The sequence below is a fragment of the Piliocolobus tephrosceles genome, chromosome 4 (genome assembly GCF_002776525.5).
Source record: "Piliocolobus tephrosceles isolate RC106 chromosome 4, ASM277652v3, whole genome shotgun sequence".
In the NCBI taxonomy this organism is placed as follows: domain Eukaryota; kingdom Metazoa; phylum Chordata; class Mammalia; order Primates; family Cercopithecidae; genus Piliocolobus; species Piliocolobus tephrosceles.
Genome location: NC_045437.1, coordinates 139,754,603 through 139,767,530, shown reverse-complemented (window position 1 = coordinate 139,767,530; position 12,928 = coordinate 139,754,603). Strand labels below are relative to the sequence as shown.

Sequence of the window (12,928 nt, the reverse complement as noted above, 5' to 3'; positions counted from 1 at the left end):
AGTGGTGCAACCACTGCAGCCTTGAGCTCCTGGGCTCAAGGTGTCCTCCCACCTTGTCTTTCTAAAGTATGGGAATTACAAAAGTGAGCCATAATTTTCTTGTTTTGTTGTTCCTATTTTGTGTGTCTTCCTATTTCTTCATCTTCTCTTACTTTTATCATGTCCTTTTTACTTTTTTGGAGTTAGATCACAGCTTTTTTTTATTCTAACCTATTGAGACTGTTGCTTAGGTATTTTCAGGCTTTCTTTTTTTTTTTTTTTTTTTGCCTGATATATACTTACTGCTACACATTTTCCTCTATTATAGGTTTAGGCAGAATAAATTTTGTGAATAGTATGCAGTAAATTTGTTTTTTCTTTGTTTTACCCATTTGGATAACCGAGTCAGAGGCATTATTGAAATGGTGAGTTTCCTCCCATTGTTCTAGAATGCCAACTTTGTCATAATTCAAGTGTCTGCAGGTAATTATCAGTTTTCAGATTCTCTTTTACCATTGATCTACATGACTACTCATGTAATACCACATTGTCTTAATCACCACTGTTTTATAAGAAGTCTAATAAGTTATCCAAATTTGTTCTTCAAAAGTGTCTTAGCTACTCTTGCCTTGGAGCATTTCTGTATATAATTTTAGAACCAAATTATAAGATCTTTTAAAACAAGGTTTTTGAGGTTTTGATATAAGGTTCATTGACTATTGTGAAAAACTGATGTGATTGTGTTGAGGAGTGAAGAATATGACTAATCACACATATTAGATACACTGTTGGGGCAACCATAGGATGCACAGATAAAAAAAATATAAAGAACAGACCATCAGAGTAAGCCTGATAAAAGAATTATGCAAAACAAGACATCAGAGTAAGCTCAATGTAACTATTGATGAAAACTGGGTATCTGCCATTTATCAACAGGGGGGAAGCTTAGTTCCACACAGCTGTAGCTTTAGTTCCATATAAATAGAGCTAAAAATCCACTAGTTTTATAGCCATGTGCTAGCTACCCATATGTTACATAGTATTTTTATTTTGGTTATTCAACAATAAAATTAGCAGATCCATTTTATGAATGGGCTTGCTCTTTTGGATTTCTCTTTTCCCACTCCAATAATATATAAATCACCTGGGATGTGGGGGGAATGACGTCTTCAATATTGAGTTCCCACATCCCTGTCCAGTGAATGGCATCTTTAATACTCAGTTCCCACATCCCTGTCCAGCGTGCCCTCTACTCTACAGTCATTCTCAACTAGAGGAGCCCCATGTTTTCACAATAGACAGTTCAGCCAAGCAGGAAGGGGATCAAGTGGATAGGAAATCAAGCAGGAAATATGTGCAGATGCTGTGTTTATCACACAGGCATTCTCATACTTGCCAAGTATGCTCTCCTTCAGGTCACTTCCAGCAAGGGTGCTCATCTAAAAATGCTTATTGGGGAATGGATGGAATGACAGAAAGTATAGTAGGAGGTATCTTAGAGACCTCCAGTTCAAGGCTATGCAGGCATTACTTCTCCCCTATGAGCCATTCTCAAGGCTATGCAGGCATTACTTCTCCCCCCAAGAGTCTTCCCCTGTAAGTTTTCAAGGAAAACAGTTGGGGCTTCAGGAAAAGGATCACAAAGAAGTGAAGAGACATTAGTCAGGGTCTTTATGTGCAATCACCATGGTTTATATAAGTATATGAAAATAAATGCAAGTATTAAAAAACATAACCTTAACATAGCAAAAATAAGGCCACCAGGATCAGAAGACAGTAAAATGAGCCACTAATAGGGATGAACAATCAAAAGCAGAGTGTCCAGAGGGAAAAGCAAGTTCAGATGTGGTTTTTACACATTAGTCTTAGCATCTAATGCTTCAAGATAGAGAGTAAAGATTTTAAAAGTACTAATATTAACTGAAAATGAGCTCTGCATTGTATTTGTACTTACGGATAAAAAATACTCAGGGGAAGTATGTTTGCCTCAAGTCACACAATCTGTGAGTCACTGAGCCAGGATTAAACCCAAGATCATCTGGCCTCAGTGCCAATGTTTTTCAGCTCCAAGTTCCCAGCTGGGGAGAATAAAAGGGAGACCTGCTCAAAATGCATCAATCTCAAGGTCCTTCCAGAGATGCAGGTCAACTTATATGCTTGAGATGGGAAAATGCATACAGATCAACTTTACTGAATCTGATCAACCTATCGTTCCATTTTTTGTACAAGACCTTTACATGTAGCTTTAGGGGTCATGCTCAAGCCCCTTCTTAAAATAGCGTATAGGTTTTATCTTGTTGTTTACTCAAGTTTTCTTCCACGTCTTTTATAGAAAATTACTTTATGGCCATAATTATGCCAAGTTAATATTAGCAGTTTCACAATGGCTGATTATCATTATGTAGTATAAGGAATATGCAACTTGACAATATTCTGTATGCTTAACTTGCTGCACTGATCACTGAGTTCATAACTTTAAAATCTTTACATGCCATATTAAAAATGTTCTTCATTTATATAACTATTTTCCATCATCTTTGCTGGAAAAGTTAGGCATCACCAAACTAGAAACAGATTCCCTTAAAAATTTTTATCTATTGGGATATTGTCCCCAAGCTTATCAAATTAATTGGGTTTCTAGTAATTATTAAGGCTTGAGCTAATTCTAAGGCTTTTCTATGGCCAGTTCATTATGATTTTACCAATGTATGAATTCTCTGGTGTACAGTTAGTTGTGACTTCTGGATGAAGGCCTTCCCACATATAGCACACTGATAGGGTCTTTCCCCAGTATGAATCCTCTGATGTAAAACAAGGTCTGACTTCTGAGAAAAGGCCTTTCCACATTCAGCACATATGTAAGGTTTCTCTCCTGTATGAATTCGCTGGTGTCCCGGAAGGTGAGACTTCTGAGAGAAGGCTTTCCCACATTCGGTACATATATAAGGTTTTTCTCCTGTGTGAATTCTCTGATGTCCAATGAGATGTGACTTCTGGCAGAAGGCTTTGCCACATTCACTACATTTATAGGGTTTTTCTCCAGTATGTGTTCTCTGATGTATGATGAGCTGTGATTTGCGGGAGAATGTCTTCCCACATTCAGTACATTCATAAGGTTTTTCCCCAGTATGAACTAACTGATGTGTAATGAGTTCTGTCTTCCTGCTGAAGGCTTCCTCACATTGAGCACATTTGTAGGGTTTCTCACCAGTGTGAATTCTTTTATGTATAATGAGGTGGGACTTCTCACAGAAGGCTTTCCCACATTCGGTACACTCATATGGTTTCTCTCCAGTATGAGCTCTATGGTGTATAATCAGCTGTGACTTCTGGGAAAAGGCCTTCCCACACTCTCTACATTCATAGGGTTTTTCCCCAGTATGTATTCTCTGATGTATAATGAGGGGTGATTTCTGGGAGAAGGCTTTCCCGCATTCACTACATTCATAGGGTTTTTCCCCAGTGTGAACTCTCTGATGTATAATAAGGGATGATTTCTGAGAGAAGGCTTTTCCACATTCAGAACAATCATAAGGTTTCTCCCCAGTATGAGTTCTCTGATGTACAACAAGATGAAACTTCTCACTGAAGGCTTTTCCGCATGCACCACAATCATATGGCTTCTTTCCAGTATGAATTCTTTGATGTACAATGAGCTGTGACTTCTTAGCAAAGGCTTTTCCACATGTAACACATACACAAGTTTTCTCTTTAGTTTCCACATTCTGATACTGAATAAGGGATTGTGTATTTCTAAAAACGTTTCCATACTGATTATCATCAAAAGGTATTACTCCATTGTGAATCTTCTCAAGATTAGAATTGGGCTCACTCTGGCTAGATGATTTTCTACCTCCAAAACTCTGATCAATTTTTTTTCTTGAATTGCTCTTATAACAACTCGGTAGGTCAATATTTGGTTTTAAGTTCTTTTTCAAAGCATCATATTTATGGAATCTCTGTATTGATGTACCTGTTTCTATGCACTCTTGAAATATTTTCCCCAATGGATTATATTTATGCCCTGATGCCTCAGTCACTGTTTTGCTGTTAACAAATGTGACCTGCCTGAAGAGTTTGTCTTGATTCTCTAGAATTCTCTGCAGCTGACCATCACCTTGACAGACTTTTAAAATGGAGCACAATGAACCATCCTTTGTGACTCCTTTCAGTATCTTATGATGGAAGGAAACTGTCCCCAAAATACATGACTGGGAGTTGTGAAGGTTACTCTTCCTGTCTAAAAGAAGAAAAGATACAATTTAAGAGTCATCACAAGAGTCAATTAACAGAGGGTAAAGAAGTAGAACAAACGGATGATCCAACATAGTAGATGAACTCACAAAAAAAGGATGGAAACAGGTCATCTCAGAAGACAGTACAGCATATAGTGTTATCAGGTGAAGAGACAGACAAGAATGTTAAACAGAAATATTCATGTAAAAACTAAACTTAAAAGCAATGAAAAAGTGTTAGGGGTCTCATCACTACTTTTTTATTATTCTTTTAGAATCTTTCACTTCTGCTTTCTAAATAGAAACTCCTTTTCACCTTTTAATTTCATTTGTATTATAAACCATGTGCTACACATTTTTATTATCCTACCATCACTCTAAAGAAACAAGGTATCTTCTGTATGCAAAATACTTTAACTCCCCTCCATCTATTTTCCTAACAACTAACACAAATAATGGAAAAATTCAATATCCTGCTGCAGATTCAGTATCAGAGTCAAATGGAGAATACAGATGTAAATTCCACTACTCCCAATAAACTACTTTCTATACATGTCAAGTAAAACTAGTAAAGTTCTCCCAGAAAAGCTATATCTTCCTGACCCTAGTTTTGTTCATATACTCTCTCTAACACTGTTTGCTTGCCTTCACCCTCCTCCTTCAGCCTCAGCAGCATTAATGTCATTCAGAGCAGTTACAGTTGCATGCTCTAAAAAATGTCTCTCAAATTCTCCCACATCTCTTTAGACTCTAATTTTCTCTGAACTTTTAAAACAGTAACTGCATTTGACATTTAATTTAGTACAGTCATTTACCTGGGAATCTTGCCTTTTAAAGTACAGCTTATGTTCTTGAAAGGAATTTCCCTTTTATTGCCTTTAAAACTCTTTCAGAAAAGGCAGTAAATATAAATATATATATACACACATGAGACAGGATCAACAAAAAATAGGACTCCTCTGAAAGGCTCCACAATTACTTGTTGAGTGACTACTAAATTCTCAGCATAGAAGCAAAGAATAGGAGATTTCGATAAGGATAGAAACATAAACCTCAGTCACCAATCAATTAAAAAAATACACATAAATTGATATTTTACTTCCCTTGTCTCCCATCTGCCTGATATTCATCTGGATAGATCCAGTTTGATATGTCTCTCTTTATGATCCATGGCTCTTCTCCTTGTTCCAACTTGGAGATGACATCTGGTTTAGAAACTGGATACCCTATTAAACAGAAATCACAGAGGATTGAAATTGACTTTATCTAAGGAAAAAGAAAAGGTGCAGTTTCAGATGGTCTACAGTGAAGCTGTCCAGTTAGCCCTCAACAAAGGCATAACCTCCATTTGCAAAGGTATGAAGGTCATAAAAGTCATGACATACGTCAGGGACAACCTAATCACAGCAACTGGTAAGGAAGATAGACAAGAATGTTATCTTTTATTGGACAACTCTGAGTTATTCGGGGAAGCCATCCTTACCCATTGAGAGCAGGTGGCTGTAGTTCTCCAGCATCACATCCCTGTACAGGGTCCTCTGAGCAGGGTCAAGTTGCTGCCACTCCTCCTGGGTGAAATCCACAGCCACATCCTTGAATGATACTAACCCCTGTAATAGCAAATTCCTGTTCAATCTGAAGTGATCATTCTCATAATTTCTACTGTAATGTGCACAACTACACCCACACCTAGTTTTGTATCATAGTTTTTGGGAAAAACAAAATAAAATCCTGTTTTTAGCAAGCAGAGCCAGGCATATGGAGAGAAAAAAAGAGGTAAACCATAAAATGCCTATCTAATACATACAGTAATTTCATACATTTCAAAGGCAGCACCCAAATAACCGGGAGGAAGATGGATTATTGGATGAATAGTATTGAAACAATGAATAGTAAATGGGAAAGGAATAATGTTGAAGAAATATTATGGGTTGAGATGTATCTTCTGAATATTTATACGTTGAAGTCCTAATCCTCAGTACCTCAAAATGTGATATGACTTGGAAACAGGGTCATTGCAGATATACCTAGCTATATGAGGTATTTAGGGTGAAACTAAATCTAATATGATCTGTGTCCTTATCCAAAGGGGGAAATTTGAACACAAAGACATGTATAGAGGGAAGATACTGCAAAGAGTAAAAACAAGATACTTATAAAGAAGCTAAGGAGAGAGGCATGAAACAAATACATCCCTCACAGTCCTGAACAAGAACAACCTTGATTCTGGACTTCTAGTCTCCAGAACTATGAGACTACATTTCTACTGTTTAAGCCACCCAGTTTGTGGTACTTTGTCATAGCAGTCCTAGCAAACCAATACACTATATAATACCTGGGGAAAAAGAATAAATTCTGATGGAATAAAAATGTTAACTCTAAAAAGTACTACAGACCATAAAAGTAACAAAATAAGACATGGGAGAATTTTAATTAATGATTATAGAGCTGAAATGCCCTTTATGAGTACATTTTTTTTTAAAAAAAAGAAAAGCTACATTTAAAGAATCACAGAATGTCAGAGCTCTAGAAGATCATTAATCTAATATCTTTATTTCATAAGAAAATGATCTTAGCTTCCCCCAAATTTAATAGCTGTCTTACATACACACAATAGCTAGTAATAGAATGAATATACCAATTACAGTAGCAACAAAAAATAAGGAATCCCGAATGATAAACTCAACAAAAATGTGTAGAAAACATTAACGAAGAAACCACAACAAATTAGTGACATAACATCAAAAAAGAATTTGGGTAAAAGTAGAGTTATAAAATGTTTCTGGGGGGAAAATTGACTATTTTAATTATGTCCCCATTATCCTCACAATAGTTGTTAACTAATAGTAGAAACTAATCTAATAGTGATCTGTATTATTTTAAATAAATTGTTCAGACTTTTTTCCTAAATATTCCATTATTACCAAATACCACTCTCAGAATGAAAATGATTATTTCAAATGTCAACACTGCCTGCTTAAAAGCCTCCTTTGTTTTCTTCCTTGCTAACACAGTCTCATCTCTCTCATCTCAAATCTCAAGTTTTCTCTCATCCCACACCAATTCCATATTCACTCTGTCAAGCTGCCAAACATATAGTTGTCTGTGACAATCCTATTAATTTTCCTATTTTACATATAAGAAAACTGAGGATTACAGTGGTTAATACTTGCCAAAGATTACATACTAAATATATGATTGACGAACTCTCATATCTGCAAGATTTATTCTTACTCAGTAGTCTAGTTCTTGACTACTGCAGTCCAAACTGCCTCCTTGATACTGTAAACATGATCTTTTATATTTTATCACTTCAATACCAACCTTAGTCGACCTTTCCATGAAGCACTTTCCATTTTAGTTTTAAAATTCTCAGCCTTCCTAAAATCACTCTGCCCTACTTTTACAAACGCTGCTTCCTGTCCTCAGCCTACTTCCCGCATGAGCCAAAGTTCAATAATCATTTAAGCCTATTACCTACTTCCTTAGAAATCCGGTTGTTCCCCACTCTCTGCTATAACAGTACCTGCTCCCATGTCTGCTACAGAACTTTTATGTGTTAATGTTAGTTTCTACATCTCTTAACATCTCTGCCAATGTGTTAATGTTGGTTTCCACATCTCTTTTTTCTCTGCAGTCCTCCGAGAAGAAAACTATACCTAAATCTGCTCAGGATATTCAACAGCTAGCCAGTGCATATGACATAAACTGGGTACTTAAGAAATGTTTGTTAAAAAGAACTGAATAATGATTATAAAGAAAAAACAAAAACTCATGTTTAGTTAAAAACTGTTTTGTGTATTAGTCTACATTTTTTTAATCTGAAGAAAAGTAACATAAGAAAGATAATAAATCTGGAATACAGAGGAAATCCATTCTGAGAGGTAAATTCATAGATGTTATTATTCTAACATTCTGATTTTGCTTTATTAATGATACCCAAATGCTTCAATATAATAAGCAGGTATAAATTTCTTAATTTTGAGAAAAATATAGTACATAATCAGTGGCAAATTGTACTTTTGTCAACTAGAAACCATTTTTACAGCTCGGGTCCCTGCGGAAATGGAAGCACAATTAAGAGACGGAAGAAATGAAAGGGAAGTAGGTGTTACAGGCTGAAAAGGAGGATATGTGTAAAAACGACTTCACTTCTGGATGGTAGGGAACTAATACACAGCCCTCTTCCTAAAGGAAGAAGCAATTAATCAACTAATTAGCCACAGCAGTTGGATGTATTGGCCTAATTAAAAAATCCATTCTCCTTCAAAGCAGTGTTGTATAACAGAAATATAAAGCTAACCAGATAGTAAGTTTACATTTTCTAGGAACCACATTCAAAAAATTATTTTCAATAATATATATTTATTCCAATATATTACTCAAGATATTGTTTCAACATGTAATCAATCCTTAAAAACTACTAGTGAGTTTTTTGGAAATATAACTTTGAAATCTGGTATGGACTTAACACAACATGTCTCAATTCAAACTAGGCAATTGCAAGTGTTCAGTAACCACATTTGACTGATGGCTACTATATTAGACAGCACAGCTCTCAAGCAAAGCTACTGAAATCCAAAAACAAAAACAACAAAAAAGTCTTTTTGCAACAGAACTCTAAACTCTACTGTAAAATATACATAAGGACTCCTAATGCAAAAGCTGACTTCAAGATTTGACAATGATAATGATACTGATGATGTAATAACAGCTGATACTTCAATACAGTATAAACCATGCCCCGGTTATAGTTTCAAGCATGGTTTTTACTCAATTCTCACAACAACCCTATAAGGATTATACTCTCTATCTGTAAGATGAAGAAACAATCCCAGACAAGCAGGCCACAAGGAAATATTATGCATCTGATAAAATAATAAAGGAGAATTCTACGTACTGATATGGAAAGATATTCTAAATGTATACAAAAGAGCTTTATATTGGACAGTAAGTTAAAATCAAGTTGCAGAACAAAATGTTTACCATAACATTCTTTTTCCAAAAGAAAAGTGTATGAAAATAAGAGATATTCTCACACATTTGTACTTTTACACGTAAACAGTTAATCACAGTTACATTCGTATCAAAAAAGGTTTGGAAGGTTAGAAGCAATGGTTAACACTGATTATCCTGGGAGAAAGTGAGTTTAAGTTAAAAGGTCTCTTCGTTTTAAATTTTTATCTTTTATATAATTTTAAATGTTTATATGCCAATGCTGGCAGAAAGAAAAAATAATACAAACTTTTAAAAATGGGAGAGCAAAGAAGGAACAGCCTTGAACTTGACAGTAATCCTACAAATTCTGAAAGCACAGCAAAAGATACGGAGCATCAGGGACCTTTGCCCTCCAAATATTTGCCAGATAAATAAAATTTAAGAATGGCTTTTTTTGAGAGAAATATATAGTTTAGAAAAACATTCAAAATGTGCCTATCTTACATTAATGAATTTACCTGTGGATAAAGCTGGACAATAGGAAGCATCTGTAATTAGTTTGTTCCTCGAAAGCAGAGGTCAACAAATTTTTTCAGTAAAGTTTATATTTTTGGCATTCCAGGCCATACGGTTTCTGTTGTAACTACTCATCTCTGTCATTGTAGTTAGAAAAAAGCTATAGACAATATATAAACAAACAGCATGGCTGTGCTCCAATAAAGCTTTGTTTATAAAAACAGTTGGAGAATGGGATTTGGCCCATGGATAATAATTTGCCATCCCCCACTCAAGAACAAGGTTCAAGGAGTTTGGCTAGACATTATGATACATCCCCTCTAAAAAGATCATTTTAAGACACCACTACAAGAAACCTACTGTGGCATTTACCAAAGGAGTGTTGCTGAGGACACTGTGCACTCCACCTCCTAGAGTAAAAGCCAAAAAGGAATTTTTTTTTTAGTCTTATATGGCAAGAAATATTTTCTTACCATGGGAAATTTATCTTTCTCTTTAGGGAAATGCAAATCGTGTAACTCATGATGTCTGCAAGAAAGATCAGAATAATTATTACATTAATTTATAAAAATGGTTTCCAGCCAGGTTTTTTACATATTACCTAGCAATGCTTTTGAGGTCTTGATCTTTATTGTTACCACCTTTTCCTTAATCCAGATTTTAGCTATCTTTACTTTCCATTTGATTGTATGAAAAACCAAAGAAGAAATTTTTTTTTAAAAAAAGCAACTCACCTGGGACTTCATCATTTTTTGCTCTTTTCCAAAAGGCCAGATGACTGAAAAAGCAAAACTGGTGATCAGAATGTTTTTCATAGATCAAACCCAGACTGCAGCTTTCACATTCACCAGTCTAGCAACAACCAACACCAGAAGTCAGGTAGCTAATGGGCTACCCTGTGGGATAAGGTTGTTTGAGCCTAACAGAAGGATCAGCAAGCACCATGTGGAGGAGGGATCACTCTTTACTCCTCTTGTACTTATAATATGATCACATAGAAGTTAACCAAGGTTTATAATTGGATAGATGTGAAGATATGTTTCCAGCTGATTTACTAACAACTTATTGCTCCCCCTGGGAATCAGCAATTCTATTTATATAAGATTTTCATGAGGCAATAATCATGGATAGCTATATAAAGATATAAGTGAAGATGGAGCTCCTTGGCAATAAGAATGGGAATGACCAAATGGAAAACTGAGGCATGCATTCCCTATTCCTAAAAAGAACCAGCAGCTGAATTCCAACAATCTTCCAAGAACTCTCTTATATTTTCCCCCAACTCAGAAAACTCTTGCTAAATCAATGTGCATGAACTCAAAGGTTAATTTTAATATGTTTTCTGTTTAAATTTGTATTGCTCTTTTTCAACAGCGCTATCGTCTGCATACAAAAACGGTGATAGGTTGGAACCACTGAAAAAAAGAGAATATACCACAATGCAGGAAGATACGTACCTGGTAAACTTTCCTCAGTCCCAGGACAGGTCATGCAGACAGAGCAGAACTAGCCCAGAGGAAGTGGGGGTTCCCATGATAGAGAGATTATTTTATAGGAGGTATCCCAGGCTGTATCAAAACAGATCTAGAAGGAAACAAAAGAAACAGTCATACTCATCTCTGGACACTCAGCAGATGCTCAATAAATGTCTCTTGAATAAAATATAAAATGATTTCAACAAACTGAGAAAGTGGAGGACTGAAATCAAACTTTTTATTATGATTCTATCAGTTTTGATTTGTTTGGTCTTGTTGGGGGTGCCATCAGAAATGCTTAGGGGGCAATGGTAGACTATGAAAAGATGTGAAAAGGGGTTGACCTTTAAGAACTCAGCTGCCTATGACCTGTGGAAATTTAACGTAAGTAAAGGCCTTCCCCAGTAAAATGTGGCTGACCACCACAACACCGTGGCCCCATTACTGTCCCCATCTAAATCTCGGAATTCTCAAGCCTAGCAATTATGTACCCTACTGAACTCCCCCATGTCCATCACATCACTGAACACATGGACGCCCCATCATTTAGTCCATAGCTTCCCATCACTCATTCCTCAGAGCCCCGTAAATCACTGAACCCAGTTAAACCGACCAGTCAGTCCACCTGCACGCCATTCCTGACCCCATAGACACCGCCTCACTTCTCACTTCCCAGTTACTAATCACATCGTGGACTCCCACATAAATCCAACACTAATCCCACCTACTTCCCCCACCAGTGACTTCATAAACCTACCACTGACCCTCACGGGCTCCTCTCTTCCCATTACCAATCCCACAGACTCACCCTTCACCGCACACATCCCGCCTCTGACTCCCAGCTGGATTATCAGGTCCCAAAACCCCCATCACGGCTTAATGGGAACCGCTGTCACATCCATATTGGCAAACTCTCCTGCTTCCTGTCCGGGAGCACCACACCAGGCTCCCGAGGCTGCGTTGTTCCGTACGGGGCGGTTTTGCCCGTTCCGCATCTTCAGAGGCTTTGTTCAGGAAGCAACATGGCTGCTCCCTGGGGCTGTTTCCGCATGGAGCCGCCATCTTGAGAGCCCGGTCGTCTCCGTACTAGCGGAGGATTCGCCCGGTGGTGAGCTGTACCAACGCGGCAGTGAAGGAAGGGGAAGACGATACGGAAAGGCGGCCTACGAAAGGAGCAGTAAGGTGCACACTTTTGCAGACAGATTTTACAAGAAGAATTGAAGAGGAAGTTGGAGTGAACCTTCCACTACTGGAAGCATGCTTCTGACGAAAGGGGAGGAATTTTAAATGGTACCATGGACGTGTTTGTGCATGGTACAACCCTATGCCGGGAGATTCGATTTGCTGAGAGGGGAAGCGTGGAATGGTGCGGTCCTCTCCAGGGAGATTCCACTGTGGGAGAGAGGGACAAAATCTGGGGGCTGAACAATCACTGTGAACTGTAATTATGCCAATAACAACGGTAAGGAATCCTTATAAGGGAAATTGATATTGCAGTAATAAGTAATAACAGGTCGACTGAAGGAAAAAGGGAAATTAAGAGGCAGGGAAGAAGAGACTGAGGCACAAAGAGAGGGACAGTGAGAAGCAGAGAATCAGAGAGAAAATGGGGGAAATGGGGACAAAGGAGCAAGCCTAGAAAGGAGGAGAGACAGGACACTGTATAGAAAAAAAACAGACATAGGAATAGAAGTGGGAAGCTAAGGGGTAGAGCGTGGTAGACAGAGAGATTGAGACAGAAAAGAGACTTGAAAACCGGAACGGACATAAGGGAGAGACTGAGAA

The 12,928-nt window shown here is 37.3% G+C and overlaps 1 protein-coding gene across 3 annotated transcripts; it reads right to left on the bottom strand.

The window, feature by feature from the left end:
• Positions 1 to 210: 210 nt before the first annotated feature.
• Positions 211 to 12,249, bottom strand: ZNF300 (zinc finger protein 300). Of its 3 annotated transcripts, none has more exons than XM_023227040.2 (6): positions 11,952 to 12,249; positions 11,126 to 11,252; positions 10,403 to 10,446; positions 5,698 to 5,824; positions 5,318 to 5,440; positions 211 to 4,219 (listed from the first exon to the last, which is right to left on the bottom strand). In XM_023227040.2, the coding sequence occupies exons 2-6, from the start codon at positions 11,157 to 11,159 to the stop codon at positions 2,670 to 2,672; spliced, it is 1,878 nt and encodes a 625-aa protein (XP_023082808.1). In that variant the 5' UTR covers positions 11,160 to 11,252; positions 11,952 to 12,249; the 3' UTR covers positions 211 to 2,669. The 3 variants fall into 3 exon arrangements, with proteins under 3 accessions (XP_023082808.1, XP_023082809.1, XP_023082810.1); XM_023227041.2 differs by having other exon boundaries at positions 11,126 to 11,236; XM_023227042.3 differs by lacking the exon at positions 11,952 to 12,249 and adding an exon at positions 10,142 to 10,196 and having other exon boundaries at positions 11,126 to 11,183.
• Between the last annotated feature and the right edge of the window lie 679 nt (positions 12,250 to 12,928).